General features: G+C 38.0%; 1 protein-coding gene across 1 annotated transcript; it reads right to left on the bottom strand.

The window, feature by feature from the left end:
- Positions 1-8530: 8530 nt before the first annotated feature.
- On the bottom strand, positions 8531-14331 carry rpl19 (ribosomal protein L19). The gene is made up of 6 exons (XM_062439285.1): positions 14285-14331; positions 13789-13895; positions 10812-10934; positions 10253-10373; positions 9284-9394; positions 8531-8725 (listed from the first exon to the last, which is right to left on the bottom strand). Exons 1-6 carry the CDS (start codon positions 14287-14289, stop codon positions 8602-8604), a joined length of 591 nt encoding a protein of 196 aa, XP_062295269.1. The 5' UTR covers positions 14290-14331; the 3' UTR covers positions 8531-8601.
- Positions 14332-20246: the final 5915 nt, after the last annotated feature.

The following is a 20246-nucleotide window of genomic DNA, read 5'->3' as shown; positions in this document are numbered from 1 at the left end:
CCTATTAATTAATTTTCTTTTTTTATTGTTTTACCGCAGTGCATTTTATCGTTTTATTATTACTATTACGTGGAATCTCTAATGTTACTTCCGTGCCTGTCTTTACCTCTCTGCTCTGTGCGTCTCTTTGCCTTATTTGTATCACTTTATTTGTTTTTTATAGTTTTGCATTTTTGTTTGCCTATCTACTGTATACCTGTCATGAAAAATACAAATTAGATGGGGGAAAAATAACCATCTTCCTCAGTGCCACCTACTTGCCACCCACATACACAGGAAGAGCCAAAAAAATATGTGGACATTATAATAATAATAATAATAATAATAATAATAATAATAATAATAATAATAATAATAATAATAATAATAATAATAATAATAATAAAATAAAAAATAATCATCTTTTTAATAATCAGCATAGCACCTTTCTTAACATATTTAGAAAGTGCTTGTACAGATAAACACAAAAACATTACAATACAATACCATACAATGGTAAAATAGGGGTCCCTTAAAGGTGCAGTGTGTACTGTAGAGGGTTAGGGTTAGGGTTAGTTTCGTAAAATCACACTCTTTACGGCAGCATTTTTCGCCATTTAGAGTCTGTTCATCTTTCGTGTGGATTATTGTTAAATTACTGAGCTAAGTTGTTGATAACTCTCCACCGCTATCTGTGTCTGCTACACATGGACGGCTCAGCCCCGCCCCCACTGAGAAAAACGAGAGAGGATGAGAGAAGCAGCGAGCCTGCTGTATGTCTGTGTCAATTATTACCAGCTATGGTCAGTAATTGTCAATACTGCATTTGCTTATGTCAAGCTGATAATGAGCGAGAGATTTCGCTGAAGCTGAGCAGATCAAATATAAGATAGGCTATACAAATTTTATGTTTAGTCATAATTACAATAGCCAGAGCTGTCAACTCTCACGCAATCAGAGTGCACACACTCACGCCACGCTGTTATTTCTCACACTGTCAAAAAATAATACCGAACTATCTTTTTAAAATCATTAGTTTGGACCCCCACACTTTTACCATGTCTATAATCAGTACATCAGTTTATCCACTCAATGCTGTTTTCCATGTTTCTTTACTGAAACATTTACAGTCATAATTAGTACAAATGGAATAAAATGTCTGATGGCGACCATTAAAAGGCCCAAAAAAGATTGGGGGCCCGCCCAACTTTCTTCAAATCTCACTCCAAGGTTTTCTGAGAAGTTGACAGCTCTGACAATAATTTACTTTTTTTTAATCTTTACTCTTAAGCTTTTAGTCTGGAGCTATATGTTTTATTTATTTTAAAGTGGGTGGCAATGGTTTGATTCCCAGCTCCTCAAGTCCACTTGTCGATGTGTCATTGGGCAAGATACTAAACTACTCCTGATGGCTGTGTGAATGTTAGTCTCCTCCTGGTGAGCAGGTTGACACCCTGTGTGGTCCTGTAATCAGTGTATGAATGGGTGAATGTGACATGTAGTGTCAAAGCACTTTGAGTGGTTGAAAGACTGGAAAAGCTCAATATATGTACAGTCCACACATTTTTTATTCATTTTCCACCAATAAGGGGAGAACTCAAATAAGCCTGTGTATCGTTCTGTGTTTAATCTATTTCAAAGTAGGCCTACATATGCCAGTGGGGTTTTCATTTGTTATAACAGGAAAAAAAAAGCAATACAATGTCAACAGTTTTCTTAATTGTAGTTCTATAGTTTAATTAATGCAACATGAACTATAGGTTTTGTATATATAGTTTAAGTACATATAACACTTTATAGACTGTTATCTTTGTTTTAAGGGTCAAATATGTTTTGCGGCTGCAGACAAATTTTATTTGGTGAGAGGGGCCAAAAATGGCTCTTTTGATAGTAAAGGTTGAAGACCCCTGGCTTATCTACTGTACACTTATCATTAAAAATACAAGTTAGATGGGGAAAAAAACAACCATCTCCCTCAGTCCCACCTACTCGCCACCCACATACACAGCAAGAGCCAAAAAATATGTGGACATTATAATAATAATAATAATAAGAAGAAGAAGGAGAAGCAAAAGAAGAAGAATAACCTTATTTGCATAGCACCTTTCTTAACATAGTTAGAAAGTGCTTGTACAGATAAAACACAAAAACATACAATGGTAAAATAGTGGTCCCTTAAAGGTGCAGTGTGTAGAAATGAGTGGCATCTAGCAGAGCAGACTCAGCAGAAATTGACTAAAATGGACTAAAATACTCAGTATGTTTTAATAAAGTGTTTGAAGCCACTGGGCAGGGGGGCATATTTATGTATTGCACTAGAGTATCTTAACCCCTCCCCCTCTATACTGGCCATCCAGCAGGCCACAGAATATTTTAAACCTAGTCTATAGACAATTTTTTACACATGTAACTCCTGTTTACATGAGATCTAATGTTAAAATGAGAGACTTCAGATCAGGGCTGTCTGACGGAATAATTTCTCCAGGTTTCTCCAGCCGTGAGCCCTTGAATTGTCACCACCTTCCAGCTCACTTGTGATGGCTGTGGCTGGTGAATGGCTCCATAGGGAGGTGTGATGGGAGAGGAGGGCCTGAGGGGGGCAGTAATGGAGTCATGTGGCTGAGGAACAGCTGATCCCAGTGCATTCCAGGCTACTTAGCATGAGGCCTGGTGCCCTCGTGCCTGTTTGAACTGCTGTTACCCCTGCGTGTCTCATAAGCACTCACACATAGCCAAAACACGAGAAATGATGCAAGCACATAAACACACACATATGCACAAGCCACACCACAACTATGCAGATATCAAGCACACATACATACAATAGCTTAGAGGGGAACATGAATTATTTACACATCCTGCCATAGTTCTAATGGACATGAAGACTCCCCATTCCTAGGTATTTCAGTATTTCTCAGAATAATTTGAATTTCTAAAATCACAGGAAATAAAATATCCTTTCCAAGCATTGTGGTGTTCAGCTGCAGTACAATGACAATGACATTCACATACAGTTAGATGAGCAGATAACAGGTGCTTCCTGTCATGCAGAGTGTCTTGAAACAAACAGGAACCAGCAGAACAAAAATACAGCGTTCTTAACACGTTCTACAATGACGTTCTTAACCATGCTGAAAGTGCACGCACTTAGAAAATCTTGTCCCAACAAGCTAAATACACAATTATTGTTGAATGCAAAATTTACTAAATAAAGTACTTTAATAAAGTACATTTACTCGCATACTGTATTTAAATAAACTTTTGAGGTACTTTTTTTAATAACAACTTTACTTTTTGGTATTATTTTATGCTATTTTATACCTCTACTGCACCTCATTTTCTAAGGCAGGGGTGTCAAACATGCGGCCCGTGGGCCAGACCGGCCCGCCAAGGGGTCCAATCCAGCCTACTTTCCTTCCTGTCTTCTTTTCCTTCGTTCCTTTCATCCCTCCTTTCTTCCATCTTTCCCTCCTCCTTTTCTTTCTTTGTTCCTTCCTTCCTTCTGTCCTTCTTCCCTTTCTTCCTTCCATCTTTTCTTCCTGTCTTCTCTTCCTTCCTTTCTTCCTTCCATCTTTCCTTCCTGTCTTATTTTCCTTCCTTCCACCTGTCCTTCTTCCCTTTCTTCCTGTCTTCTCTTCCTTCTCCTCCTTCTTTTCCTTACTTCCTTCCATTTGTCCTTCCTCCCTTTCTTCCTTCCATCGTTCCTGCCTTCCTCCCTCTTTCCTTCCTTCCCTCCTTCCTTCCTCCCTTTTTTCCTTCCATCGTTCCTTCCTTCCTCCCCCCTTCCATTCTTCCTTCCTTCCCTCCTTCCTCCCTCCCTCCTTCCTCCCTTTTTTCCTTCCATCGTTCCTTCCTTCCTCCCCCCTTCCATTCTTCCTTCCTTCCTTCCTCCCTCCCTCCCTCCCTCCCTCCCTCCCTCCCTTCCATCTTTTTAATGATCCGGCCCACATGAGATCAAATTGGGCTGTATGTGGCCCTTGAATGAAAATGAGTTTGAAGCCCCTGTTCTAAGGTAAATATCGTACTTTTTAGTCCACTGCAATTATTTAACTGCAATTGTGACTGAGGCTGGGATGAACCCCATAGGAAACTCACAGATAAGAAAACAACGCAGAGATGTGAATTCTGACGCTGGAAGGGCATTTTATTGAACATTAATTAAATTAGGTTTTTAGCACAAGCAGTCTCCAAACAGGCTCAACACATTAAAAAAAGAGAGTATAATCAGTAAGTAGTGAAACAACTCGAACAACAAAGTGAAGGAGAGAAGGGCACCCATGGCTTAACACCCTGTATGTCTGGTGGGGACAGATAAAAAGATAAGGGGGGTGGGGTCAGATCACACAGAGGATAAGCTATAGGAGCTGGCACCAACATTTCTATGTTCATGCACCTATAAACTGGGTGGAGTTATTAAAAGAATTGGATGCAAAACGGGAAGCACAAACTACTGCAAGGTGATACAGGAAAAACAGCGGTGCCTATGACAACCTCAAACAATGCAGTCTCAGGCAACCCAGCTCTGGCTCCAGAGTCAATGCTATTACAAATAACCACAGGGTGTTCAAGGCATTGAAAACTTCCACTGCTACTAGTTAATTTCTTCCCCGGAGTTCTTTGTGCTCTCTCACCTCACAGGTAGAGCCAGACAGGTACTGATCTCCGTCCAGGATCTAGGTCCGGATAGATGGGGCCACGTGTGCTGCTGCTGCTGTCACCATATTATTCATGCTCCTATTATTTCCAATGTTGTTTGTTACTGTGCCCTTATCTCTTCTGTCTCCCTCTTTCTCTCTCCTTCTTTCTCCCTCAACCCCAACCAGTCGAGGCAGATGGGCGTACACTTATATAAAAGCAATACTGTAGCAGCAGCAAAAGATCATGAGCTGGCGTGGCAGAAAATTACTGACAGTCAATGTGTGAGTATTAATGGGGAAAAAAAGACACATTTTGTCTCGAGTGGTCCACTTATTCAACATTTATATTCTGTGTATGTGTGTGTGCGCGGCACATTTAATATTCATGCAGACCCCAACAGGTACAAAACGTAGGCCTACTTGACAGCAACTGAAGATGAAATATAAAAATATAGCTCAAACAAGTCAGGTATAATTTCATTACAAGCAATTGTGATGTTGTTTAGCCTGCCCTACCTCATTAAACAGCATTCAATGGCTACATTCAACGTGTGATGTATTTCAGTAGTTAGTGAAATCTTCTAAGCAAAAAAGGAAGTCAATTTTTCAGCCACCCTAACACGTCTTGATTTAACAGTAGCCGGTATAGAAGCTGTTTGTTCTGAACTGAGAACATGTCCACGATGTGTCATACAGACGATACAAAGGCTGAGAATATTGTTCAGGTAAATGATCGATTGTACAGAAAAACGGAAACACTCAAACAGAACATCATCAGAGAATGATAAAACATCCCAGCGGGGTCTGATCACCCTCTGACGGAGATTTCTGCTTTGTATTTGTGCTTCAATATTAACTGGCTCTTTAAGAGAAGGACACCTGTCTGGCATCTCCTTCAGTCTGCAGGCTTCAACTACAAAGGAAGAGAAACTCAGGGTTAGTTGAAGAAACCCTGTCAGCCTGTTGCCAGGGTAACTGACTCAGAATTCAGCTGAACTGAATCAAACTGAAATTACTCTGAAATTACTCAGTCTTCACTAAACCTGCCTTTTGGAATATGCCCTTGGCTCTATGTGAAAACTGAAACCTTACAATCAAAAGCAAATTATCCAACTTGCAGGGCAAATGCAACAGGTTTCTTAAAGTGCATCCGAAGAGACTAGCCTGTAATTTAGCTGCAGGGGGCAAAATGCATCAAGGGTCAGATTTCTCTATGCTACCTCTATGTGCTCCTATGCAACCTCTGTATATGCTCTACCTGGCCAATAGTAAATAGACAATAGTCGGCTTCCATAGAGAGTGGAAAACTGAGATGGTGGCATTACTAGGTCAGTTACTATTTACAGTGAAAACGATATGTAATCAACAAACATATAAATACATTTTTTTATACAAATCACAATTCACCAAGCTGCCCTATCAAAGTTATGCACACACCAATGCATCAATATGAATGCTATGACATAATAATATAATATGTATTATTATCATGGTTGAGAAAATGTATTCCGATACAAATATCAGTTCCTGTTAAAAATGTAGTCAGTAATGCAATCCAAGTATCCCAATATTAAAGTAATGTACCTTTAATAAATCAAAACTACATGCAAAAATCCGTTAAACCGGTGCAAACGAGACAAATGATGGTATCTAATTCACAAAGAACTCGCACAGGGTGAAATGGCGCCTGTTTCATTTGCATGTATGTGATTTAGGTAATAGGCTAGCTATCAGTAAATTACCTTTCTATGCAAATTCACATTGTTGCAAAAAAAAAAAAAAAACAAAAACCAACAACTAAAAAACCGTCTAATTCACAAAGACCAGTGCTGATTCTCACATGCAGATATAACTGTGTTCACAGAGTTGGTGGCAACTATTCCCTCTTCTCTCTCTCTCTCTCTCTCTCTCTCTCCCTCTCTCTCTCTCTCTCTCTCTCTCTCTCTCTCTCTCTCTTTTACAACTTTAATGGCATTGAATTGATGGGCTATAATGATATCAATATATATCAATCATAATGTCCTGATAGCTCTGATGGAGATCAGGGTTCATCCATTCCTTTTCCTTTATTACAAAAAAATCCCACTGTATGAACCTGAATCTGAGTGTAACAGCTGACCTGTGTAATACATCTATTTTCCCCTGTAACTGTAACGGAATACAGTTACCATTTTATTTTGTATCCTAATTAGGCAAACATTACACCATTACATGTATTTTGTTACTTCCCAAAGCTGAGTATATGTTAGTGTCAATACTTTGTAGCTTCACCCTGCTGAAAAAATGCTACTTATTTGCATTTTTAAAACAGGACTTTCACATGCAGTAGTAGTTATTTATACACTGTGGTGAGACGGGGGGGGGGGGGGGGGGCAACTATCCTCTCACTTCCTCCACCATTGCCACTAGACAGGGTATAAATCATCTATTTTGCTAGGCTATCTCATATCCACTAGAGTCACTAGGCAGCAACAAACCCTTAAAAACAATTACATAATAAATACAATATTTATTTTATATGCTTCAAAATTATTCAGATTTTTTATCATTTCAATAAAAGCTAAAAGATCCCAGCTTCAGATCAGCAACACAAGTCACTGTAGGTCACAAACAGTAACCACAAACAAAGTTAATAGAGGGATTATCATTCCCCAGAGAGCAGGAAATAACACTTAATCATCACTGGATTCAAGTCAGAGGAATGCAATGTACGGTCTGATGGAAAACTTCCTTCAGAAAATAAACAAGATTAAGCAATACAAAAGACCACATTCAAACATAATTTAGTACTACAGATGACGCAAATGTGTGCAACATTGTCATATAACATCTTCCCCCGACTATCAATCTATCAAATGGGTTTTAATCATGTTCCATCTCCAGAAAGATAAAATATTCATATATCTGGGATAACTATTCACTTCAGCTTGTTTTTGTTTTTTTTACCTTCTTGATGATCCTCTACCAGAAACACTTTTCACCATTAATGAAATATTCTGCGATAAGTTTTATACATGGCATAGTGACATTGTGCGATAATATGCATTCAGTGCCAAGTTTCAGGGGTGAAACAGTGATTCTACAGTGGAGTGTGGTATGATGAAAACTGGTTAAGTAACGCTTGAGTTGAGATTATAAACGTTGCTCAAGATGTGTGACGAGGTTTCATCATGCAAAACTGAAGAAACCTGCAGAAGTTTATCTTCTTCAGGAGACATTAAGCTCCCTCTGCTTTAAGTAAACAATACAAATAAAAAAAAGCTTTCACATATCTTTGTAGCCACAGTACAGCAGGGGTGTATCTGGGAATGTTAATAAATTGAATTTGACTGAGCAATTGTTTTTAATAAGATAAATTGACTTTCTCCCCCCCTTCAGACGTCACCAATCACAACCACAAATTGCAGCTGTCAAAACAATTTAGAGATATTTCTCTGGTCAGTATGTATTTCAAATAGTCAAAGCATCCCAGACTGCTTAAATGATCACATTATAACTATGTTTATTACAGAAATGTGAATCAGCAAGCAGGTTTTATCAGTAAAACTTGACTGATGCATAACATTTAATTATGCATCATTAATATCTAGCTTTAGATCTCAACTTTTTTTTTCAACCACAAAAGGGCAGTAACCATACTGTATATGCAGTAGCACAGAGAACCACACTGTCATAGCTGAAATTCACCACCACAGATAATAATGTACTCATGAATAACTTCAAAGACAAACTGCACTGATTTACTAGTAAGCGGCATACCAGTTAGAAATGGAGAATGAAAAATGCACCTGGTTAAAAATGTTTGTTCCTTAAATTCATTACGAATGTATTAAATTCACATATATGATCTGAGATCATCAGCCCATACTACTGAAGGTTTTTGCACAACAGAAGAAAGTACAGGAGACCATCACTGTCTTTTATGTACACTTTTATTGTCAGCACTTGACTGGTGGCAGAGTCAGGCAGTACGGATAGAGCCAGATTACTTCTTGGTCTCTTCCTCCTTGGACAAGTTCTTGATGATCTCCTCCTTCTTGGCCTGGAGACGCTCCTCTCGGCGCTTGCGGGCCTCCTTTGTCTTGGAACGACGGGCCTCGGCCTGATCGCTGCGGGACAGACACGAGAAGAAGAGCGTGTTAATATCCAGACAGACTGTGTGTGTGTGATCACAACCATCACTCCTATCTCGGCGGCTACTTTAAATGCGGGTCATTTCATACACATGCATTTCAAACTCAGCTTATGAGTACAGATGGAAAATGTGCTTTTGGTTAACTATTGCATTTACAGCAATGTTTATTAAATAAATAAAACTACTTAAATAGCAAATCTGATGTATGACAACTCATTTTAAGCCTTGTATTTGTTCCACTCATTCAAGTTAGCCTGGCAATTTTAAACCCAGATGACAAAGCTCAAACTGTTATCTGCGACACAACTGAACACTATGCAGAATTTAAATGACTATTTTCTCTATAATAATGTCTGAAGGACATTAGTCTGCATCCCTGAAATCTTTTACCTCACACACTATATAGTGCAGAAAAAAACCAAGATCAATGCCCGAGTCAGAGTATCTAAATCCAACATTTCCTCAGAATGAGTACAGAATACCAACTGCCTTTCAACAAAATAAGCAAATCAAGTATTGGGTTGAGACTTACGACAGGAGCTTCCTGCGAGCCTTGTCTGCCTTCAGCTTGTGAATGTGCTCCATAAGAATGCGCTTGTTCTTGAACACATTACCCTTGGCCCTCAGGTAGAGGCTGTGGTACCTACAAGAGATGGAAAAGCTATTAAGAAAATGACCAAAATACACATAATACAGAACTGATTGTGGTTTCACAAAAGGCACCAGATCTTTTAAGGATGTTTGGGTATAATATCAGAGCTGTAGTGTACAGTAAGTCCAGTGCAACAACTGGAAACAAATGTATTTAAAAAACCTGCAAACCAGACGTCAGAATGTATTTGTCTGTATTGCTTTACTCTAAGTTTTTATGTTGTAAGTATCACATTAGGAGGGCCACCCAACAAGCCTATATGGTTTTATTGGCTCCTCCTGCACATTTCTCTTTTGTTCGTTATTGTTCTATTTTCCTTATCTCAAAATATTCTGCCTGTATTACGTATTTTTTCCTTTTATGTGCAATTTAAAAAACAAAAGTAGTCTGTGTGGTTTAATGCTGTGTTCACATCATATGGACTGGATGTTTGAGATGGAAAAGACTCCCTTGTTAATAACTTACAAGCCATCACAAGACGGCAGTATGATCACAGAGTTGGTCACGTGAAGAATAAAATACTGCACACTGACAATACAACACTATATCCCTTAAATTCGGGGTTAATTACATCGAATGTTGATCTGATTGTGAGAAGTTCCCATTTCATCAGTTTTCAGGCATCATCATGTGTTTAGTCCAAGATAAAAATCAGTTTTCCAGTCATAATTTCACCTCGGATGTTTGCGTAAACCCTATTTACAAGTCGGAAACCTGTAATTATGATAATTCTAATAGGACATGAAAAAGGCGTGACATCACCAGCTCCAGCAGGCCTACAGAAAATATCTTTGCATTTTGAATTTAACCAAAACAGACTGAGTATATGCATAGGTGTCTTCAACCTACATGTGCCTGTCGATCTTCTTGGACTCCCTGTAGCGACGGAGCAGACGACGCAGGATCCTCATGCGGCGCATCCAGGTCAGCTTCTCTGGCATACGGGCGTTGGCTGTACCCTTTCTCTTACCTGAGCACAGGGATTAGAGAGGAATGTAAACTTCACTGTGCCAAGTAAAGCAAACAGTAAGTTGTCAAAACAAAAGTACATTTTACATTGCTGTATGTGACAAAAAGCCACATACAGCAGCAAGTACACCACTGCCTCAATGTCCTCCATTGTTTATGTGTTTTGTCGCGTATAAAACGAAGTCACGGCAGTTTCACGGTGCTGCGCTATGACGACCCCGCCCACGTTGAGTAGGGACTTTTGTAATGGAAAAGGTTCCTGGAACCGTACAGAGAAGTGCTAGAACTGTATAGTGGAAAAGTGCCAAAAGATGGCTTTGTTTGTTTACCAAACAGAAGGATGTAACAATTCTTCAGACATTTCCTCGTTCGTCAGAGCTAGTTTGGCAGGTTATATAATTTAACAGTTTGCATAATAAATGTGACCGTTTCAACCTACCGACACCCATGTGTCTTCCCTTGCGGCGGGCCAACGTGTTCTTGCGGCAGCGGGCCCTGGAGTGGACCGTAACAGGTTTGCGAATGATAAGACCATCCTTCACCAGTTTACGGATCTGCTGGCCTGAAGAGGAAAAGAAGAAAAAATAATGAGTTACTGGTATTCACTAAGGCATAAAATATTTACCAAACAGCAGAGTGTGATTAGCAAACAAGTAGCAACACTCATATTTCATTCAGCTACAGTAGTTTTGATCGATTGTTTTTTTTTTTTACTATGTAAAGCCCTTTGTGTTACATAACCATGAATGAAACGTGCTAAACAAATAAAGTTTGATTGATTTATATGAAAGTATATGGCATTTTTTAATTAACACCCGTCATCCTCCTGCGTCAAATTTGACCCGAGGACAACAGGAGGGTTAAAAAAAACAACTAATTTAATGTTGAGATTTACTTTATTTTATCTCTGTATTTTTCAGACTGGAATTTTCTCTGATGTATTTCATAGACTAAATGAAACTGTCTTTTAAAACAAACCGTAACCAAAGAGATTCATCTATTTGTTCATCGCCTGCAAATGCTTTGACTTTTATCTTTGACATTAAAGCAGAACACTGTAAATTTTACACTAGACCATCAGTCTAATGGTAACTTGGATTAACACTACTCCTCCGTCTGGGAAAAGTTGTTTCCCTACGACTCTGCAGGAACTTTTCTTAAGTCCAAAAGGGTCCAGGTTTATCTCAGACTGGGCCTGAGACTAAACATTTTAACTTGTTAAAAAATGGATGTCAAGTTTGATTATCAGGCATTAAGGTCTAATAAATTTCATTTAAAGTGCATTAAAGACATGACAGGAATCTACATTTTAGGGCATTGACCCAAAGACTGCATTGAGACCAAATCTAGCAGGGTGGCACTAGGATGAAGGGTGAGGCATGCTGTCTGACGTACTGGTAAGACAATGAAAACATGATTACGCAAGTCGAGTATCAAGAAAGACACTACAAAGCAATCTCTCATCCTCACAGGATTTCACAACTAACGTGAATATTCTATTGTGCTGTAATAACCTTTTAAATTAATTCACTGCTATTGTGCACTTGCACGTATGTGACTAGACAATGACACTAGGTTGGGACAAAAGTTGAGCCCAGTTCACCTTTTTACTGGATGACTACTGTGGATTCTTTTTTTGCTGAGCACGATGCCCCTGTGCCCCAAGTGAATGGTAGGGCTGCCGTTTTACACCCACTGCCACACTTGTTCTATAAGCAGCCTTATATTTAAGCACCTGTTGCTTCACTTTAGTCCGTGCTAATGCTAAACTGTTGGTAGAAACCTGTTAAGACTCACAATATCCGCACTTTAAATCTTTTAAAGAGTTGGTTTAGGGCTGCAACCTGCCATCAGTTATTTATTCTCAGAAACTAGTTTTTTGGTCTCCATAAATCCAAGTTGTATCACTCCACATCCAAAGGATATACAGTTTGCTAAAGGGCCTGACTGACACTGGAGTTTTTGGGGCCGATGCTGGCACCAATATTAGGGAGTAAAACAAAAAACGATTACTTGAATTATTCAAATAATTCGATAACAAAAAATGACGTTCACTCGTTTGTATAACATGCTCTGCTTGTGTTTTACACGGATGGCTATTATTGACGCACATCGTGTCACTTGCTATGTCATGGAGCAGTTCACGAGAGTGAAAACTAGAAAGTGTGAGCAGCATCTAGTCGGGGGCGACAGTGCGCATACACACATGCACGTACACCACAAAATGATCAGTTTTCTATCTTATTTGCCCGTCATGTCTTCTTTTTATAACGTCAGTGTGGATCATTAACCTTATTGGTCTAGTTAGTGAACTAATAGCTTCTGCCTGCTGAGAAGACCTCAGTCAGCAGTAGGAGATGAGGAGGGGAGCAGGTTGACCTCAGGTCTCTACACTGAAAGCCTGAAGTAGGAGGAGCAGGGGAATCTAGTGTACTTCATTTGTACGGTACCCTAGTGATGCAAAAATTAAAATCAGTCACACTGAAAGTAAATAAGTTCATGTATTTGTTTCAGATAGCACTGAAGTTAAATGCACTGACTGGGTTTAGTTTTGATTTTAAAAATGTCCAGGAATAAAACCCAATTGATTGTTCATTTTCAGAGACGTCTTTTTTCTCATTTTTACTACTTCTATTTAATAAGGCAAAGTAATTTCTTCAATTACTCGATTAATCGATGAAATAGAATAATTGATTACAAAAATAATCGATAGCTGCAGCCCTATTAGCCGATTATCTTCTATAGAATGTGTACATATCACAATTTTTTTGCAATGTGGTAATCAAAAACTTACGATATGTAATGGAGGCATGATATTTTAGTTTAACTATTGTATTATTATGACATGGAATTTAATCATAAATGACTAAAAATAGAATACATACTACACAAAAAGCATATACATATTAAAGCTGAATTAAGCAAAAAGATAAAATATACATAAAAAGCTGCCTATATAACTAACACAAATATCGGGGGATATCGGACACGATATATATGCCAATATCAATCTAACTCTGATAGATCAATATTGGTCAATAATATCGGCTGACTGATAAATCGGTCTGACTCTAGTTTACTATCACAGAAGACTAAAGAAACCAGAAACGCTGGAGTCAAAATGTTGGACTTTTCTTCTTCGTACATGACTAAATGATGAATCTTTTAACCAAAATAGGGGGCGACTATAGTAGAGGAATATTTGAAGCTGTAATTAATCATGATTCCTTCCTGAACAACCTTATATTAGATGGACAACTTCAGTTTAATACGCCAGCGCACGTTTGGACACTTATGGTGACGCCAAAGCACCTTTACGCACTGAAGCTACAGATTTTACCCATCGTCTATCTCAGCAGTAGCTTTATCTTTACTCATTAAAAACAAACAACATGTGGACTTGTGTCTATACTTACGAGAATTGGCGTTAGCGATCTCATTGGTCTCGTTGGGGTCCAGCCAGACCTTCTTCTTGCCACAGCGCAGGACGCTGGAGGCCAGCCTCTTCTGGAGCCTGAGCATGCTGCAGGACACACACACGCAAACAAAACCCGGTCAAACATAAATAAGTAGTGGACATGTAACCATTAAAAGTGTATTAAACTGTGTCACTATATCTATATCTGTTTTTTTTTTTTTTTTTTTTAAATAATTGAGTAACACCACATCAGCAGGTAGCCATGCTGCTAACTACGGCTAGCCGGGTTGACAACATGGCCTCCCCTGCTGCTACATCGTGTTACACTGAAAGATAGGTAAAAATGTGGGTTTTTCACTTTGGAAGGACTTGTAAACTTAATGTATAGATGTCCAATATACTCAGATGCCTTAATACAGTGGTGTGAGGTTAACAAGTGTGCATTTTTAACTGTTAAAACAAGACTTTTAGGCTCCCATCGACAGCGGTCCTACCTCATGGCTGCTACCTCAATAGAAAAAGGAAGGATGGAGGGACGGACTGGAAGATACCATTATGGAGGAGAGTCCATCTCTACTAAGGAAAAAGCTCGACGGTAGTTTAAGACACATTAGACAATATTAATGCCTTGAATGTATCGATGTGTTTATAATAGTGCTTAGTTGAGAGCTAAAGCGGTGAAAAATTGACGTTGACAAAAGAAATCTTGAGTTTATTGTAAAAGTTAAATTCGCTGAACCCCCCATGTATATGTAATGGTACTAACCAATGTTGTTGCAATGCATTATGGGTGACGTGGTATTTGAGTGCAGTCTACTGTTTTACCACATGGGGACAGTATTGAGACTAAAACCTGATCCTGTAATACATTTTGAGTGTAATAAAGGGGAATTGTGTGTGTGTGTGTGTGTGTGTGTGTGTGTGTGTGTGTGTGTGTGTGTGTGTGTGTGTGTGTGTGTGTGTATTATGTGTTTTAGTTAGTTTAGTGCTTAGTTTTAGTACTAATTACTCATTAATTTTATTCTTTGACAGGCACCTTTCTTTTATTTTTAAACGTATGATACCATAAGGATTGCTTTCAATTTCCTTGTACATGTACAATGTGAATGTATTTCACAGACTAAATTAAGCATCGTCTTTTAAAACACACACTTTATCCAAAGAGATTAATCTATTCACCCATGCAAATGCTTGGCAAAATGCTTTGACGGTTAGATTGACATTAAAGCAGAACATTGTCAATTTTACACTAGGCCATCAGTCTAATGGTCACTTGGATTAACACCACTTCTCTGTCTGGGCCAATAGTTGTTCTTCTATGTCTCTGTAGGAACTTTCTAAAGTCTGAAAAGGTCCAGTTTTATCTCAGATTCTGCTTGAAATTGAAAATTTTGACTTCTGTCAAATTTGAAGGAGGCGAGTGATAATCAGGCATTGAGAGTCTAATAAATGAGTCTCACACCACACAAAGGACATAACAGGAATCTGCATTTTAGCACATTGACCCAAAGTTGGATGCAGTCTACTTTTTATACCACATGAGGACAGTGTTGAGACTAAAATAATGTATTACAGGTTACAGTAGTTGGCGTTTTGTATGCATATTCAAATGATGGATTGTGTGTACTGTATTGAAGCAAAAGCAAAAATTTTAAAAGCCTTTGAAGGGATTTGCAAGATATGTATAATGTTTTGCTGGTTTGGTGTAAAGTGTTATGGTTAGTGTGTAGAGTTTTGCAAAATAGCCTATAGTTTCAAAGATAATGCCTAAGCAATCAGAAAAAAACTGTAATATTGTTATAAGAAAGCAATAAAAAGCAATAAACATAAACAGTAAACAATTAACATAAAGACAGTGTAAGAAAGAGAGAGACAGCCATTTACATTTCTGTGTAGCAGGGGTGTATTATGTGTTTGTATATTGACATGATACAACTATGTGTGTGCAAAAAACACATTTAATAGAAATAGAAATAACAATGTATATACATATATATCACAGGACATGAAAAATGTCTGTAAGTCCGTTGATTTTCTCTGCACACATGCAAAAACATGCTTTTTTATAAGGGGATGATAATGTCTATGTTTACATGTACGCTTATAGGATTATTTAAATTATCTCGCATATTACATGTGCATATTGTACATCGTTGGCAGTTTCAAATGATAATCAAAGAAGTCTCTATGCATGATTCTACCTCTAAGCCTTGAAAACATTTAAAATTAACCACATTTTCCTACAAAAAGGAAAACATTATAATAAAAATACCTCTTAAAATGAACTTATAAAACCTATGAATGCTAATTGCCTGTGCAAAACTGACAAAAGTTTATTTCCTGCCAAAAGTATTTCTAGAGCAGGAGTGGAAGTATGTGGAAGGATGTCATACATGTTTTTTTTCCTGTGCTATACTGATAACTTTCATAAATAGACACAGAGTAGCTTTTATTATAACAACAAAGCTAAAGGCAAGATAAAAGAGTTTGGGTTCACAATATTGTACAAAACCAAAGTATATTCATACAGTTTGAATTGTGAGTGATGCAGAGTGAAAGGCAGGAACGGAAGGACAATGTTGAGACTAAAATAATGTATTACAGAATGAATACAGAATGAATACAATGTGAAAGACAGCCTAATAAATAATTAACAGTATAAAGATTAACGGTAATAAATCCAACAGAGCTGATGTGTTAAATGTTCAGCTGTGGGAGATTCAAAACCTTTTTGTCCATGAAGAAAAAAATTAAGTTATCAGAAAAATGCTATTTCAGGATTTCAAGTGCCTGGTGTTGGTAGATAGATGGATGGATGGATGGATGGATGGATGGATGGATGGATGGATGGATGGATGGATGGATGGATGGATGGATGGATGGATATCCAACACATCTCTAACTATCCAATGGAAAAAACAAACAAACTTAATACTAAAAATACTCAAAAGTTGTACTAATAAAACAAATATATGTATTGTGTATGTAATAGATACTTATAAAATACTCTGTGTGCAAAAAGTGCCAGTTGTGCAGTATCTAAAAGAAACAGTTATAAAAATAGACAACTGGTACTTTACCATTTGACTGGGTACTTATTGGGGTTGCCACTGTTGTATCCTCTACTGTACAACAGCAGCAGCAGCAGCAGCCTGTCACCATGGTAACACTGCACGCTGACAGTGTGGGTGCACAAGGAGCGCTTGTGTGACATCTTCACCTCAGGTAACACAGAATACCATCTGAAATGAGGCTTTCATAATTTCTGTACATTTAACACCTTTTTATGTAGTGGTATGCTCTTGCCATTACACAAAGCTCAGACTAATTGAGTCTTGCTTAATTAATGTTAGAAATCAACAGCCATACCACACAGTAGATGAGTGAATGCGTAAGATATTGAGGCATATTTTTTATAATGTTAACCTTCATATTTATTTCTCTTATTAATATTCTGAGACTTAAGTATTAGTTTCATCCACTGCCAGAAGCTGCAAAGAAGAGCACCAGGTAAATGTAGCAAAGATGTAAACGTAAACTGAAGATGCCACAGCTGACTCACTGTCCGTTCAGTCTTTCTTGATGGAAGATGTCGACTAGCTGATGCAGGAGAGTCACAGAGACACTTCAGAGACTAATACGTAATGATTCAAACGTCATCATTTCTGAGATACACTGTGTTTCTGTTTCCCTGCTTGTAATGTTTTGTTTGTTGTTGTTTTTTTTGAGGGTATAACCATCAAGGCTTCCACCTACTAGTATAGCCGCCTCATCGGAAGTATGAGCTGCAGCCACAGAGGATCATCTTGTGGGCGTTCGATCACAACGTCACACAGAGTTCCCTCCAGAAGAAGTTCGTCACAGACTGCAAACAAGCGAGGAGATCATTTTTCCTCTCTGGGTGACTCCTGAGGGAGGTGGAGGTGGATAAATCCTCTGTTTTTTTCAGGTTTACTAATCAATCAATCTGACATCTCCTGTACTGTAAGAGCTCAGTATTTTTTTTTTCTTCTTTCATGGACACATTTTGATGCTTAGCGGAAAATCATACACTCTCAAACCAGTTTTTAGCAGAGAAATAAAGCAGAAAGAAGTAGGAAAACTAGTGTGAATCATCATGACAATTGTCTATACATTTATTTAAAGGCAAAGTCTACATTTTTTATCATATTAAATGTGATGTACTGTATATTCACAATTTATAACCATTAGTAGGTTAGTAGATTAGTAGATTAAAGTAAACATTGTGTGTCTTTTACCTTATCATGACTTGTAGAAAGATGTTTTATACTAACATTACAAACGTTTTATTGCACTAAAGCTGCTCTAATCAACATTTTTATATTAAAAATTGATCAAATTTACTATGTGTAATTTGTAAATATCACCCGACTCTGCAATTATCCTATGTTTAACCCCTTTCGGATTTTTCTTTAACTTCACGGTTTTGGGTTTAATCTTACTGTGAGCTTTCAGTCGCAGGAGGTGACAGCTGTTTTCAGGATAAAAGATAACTCAGATAAACCCACTCTACCTTATCTGCCCAGCAATAAACAACAGATGGACAAAGTTAGCAGCTATAGCACGCTGAAGAAAGTGGAACATCTAAAATTGACGGAGACCAAAACAGACTTAAATGAATGACTGAATACTGGACTTTATTGGAAGTCCAAATGATTACTTATGTTGCTCTGTGTCTGCTGAATGTGTAAATCTGCAACTGTTTGCTTTAAAAAAGTAATAATTTGTTATCTTTTACAGCATGTTCCACTGTCCACAAGAGGTCCAAGAGGTTTTTTAATGCAGGTTTGAACAACTTTAATTTAGCTGTTATAAATGTGGCTAGATAGATAGATAGATAGATAGGTAGATAGATAGATGGACAGATAGATAGATAGATAGATAGATAGATAGATAGATAGATAGATAGATAGATAGATAGATAGATAGATATATAGATAGATAGATAGATAGATAGATAGATAGATAGATAGATAGATAGATAGATAGATAGATAGATAGATAGATCTTCAAACTATAATTGCTCATAATTCCTGACATGCTCTGCAGCCCCTTAAACCTCTGGGACCCCTGAAACCCCCCCCCCCCCCCCCCCCCCCCCCATCCTCCTGGATCAGTATTGGATCAGTTGCAAAACAGGGTCTCTTGGGTTTTTTTAGGGTTTTGCTCAAGGCCACATCAGATTGAGCATCCTCTTCTTCAAACCGTAGAGACTCCAGATAGTGAGCCTCCCTGCTGCTGCAACAAATCAGTTGTGAAATTGAACTATTCTCAGCCCCATTACGGCCCTCCAGGATGTCAAGTCCCCCTGGATCCCAGCGAGGGGGGGTGAGGGGGTTGGGGGGGGGACCACTGGTTCTGCCTGGTCGTCTGTCCACACGCACAGCCACCACCGACTCTGTTGTTCTCTCATCAATCGATAAGTGAAGGTGGGGTCTGTTCAGTGGGGCGTGGACCTCGGCTCCCAGCTGGAGCCTGTCGAGCGCACACAGGAGAGAGAAACGGCGTCAAGAGAGACAGCAGCAGACACATCAGTACCGGTAGTGGGACAAACCTGCCTTCAAATTAACAGCTTATTTGTCACAGACATGTTATTAATTTAAGGGTCGCCACAGTTTCTGCAGATATTACTGTGATTAATTCTGAAATCATTTTTAGGGAGAATGTATTTCTTATCCAAATCTATCTGTTTAAAAATAGAGGGTGTTGTATGGTGTACAGATTATAAAGCCATACAGGGATATATAAATTGGAGTATATAAATGAAAATGTACTTGACTTTATTTCTGCTTGTGCTATCTAAAACCAAATATTGCTATAATTTAATGCAGTACTAGAATGGTTATTTTAAGTGGAGTTCACATCCTTCCTTTCATATAAAGTTTGGTAATCTGGAGACTAAATTAATATCATTACTATGAATAAACTAGACAATCGATTCTATCCTAAATGTGTGAACTTCCTAATTGCTTCTATATGTTAGGCCCCAAATATAAATATAAATATATAAATTTAAAGCAGTAGTAGAGTGGTTATCTCAAGGTTCATATGTTTCCTTTCACATAAAATTTGGTAATCTGGAGACTAAATTAATATGATTACTATGAATAAGCTAGACGATTGATTCTAGCCTAAATGTGTGCCTCTCCCTATACTTGTTTCTTTATATAAGGCTACACCAATGTAAATACTGTTTTATTATATTATTGTTAGACTAGAACAGTATACATTATAAAGAAGGAAAAAACCCAGAGTTATAGCTACACAAATTTTATTAATATCCATATTTCCAATTAGGGTTGAGTAATGCAAATATACTGTATTTTTTGAAAATTCATCATTTTCACAGTGGCCAAGTACACTCCTATGTAAATTAATGTTGCAAATCAATTAGTAGGATTTTCCATATTAATCTTTTAAATATATTTGTTTGCT

This window comes from Scomber scombrus, chromosome 18 (assembly GCF_963691925.1).
Source record: "Scomber scombrus chromosome 18, fScoSco1.1, whole genome shotgun sequence".
NCBI classification, from domain to species: Eukaryota; Metazoa; Chordata; class Actinopteri; order Scombriformes; family Scombridae; genus Scomber; species Scomber scombrus.
This window is presented reverse-complemented; position numbering and strand designations above follow the sequence as displayed.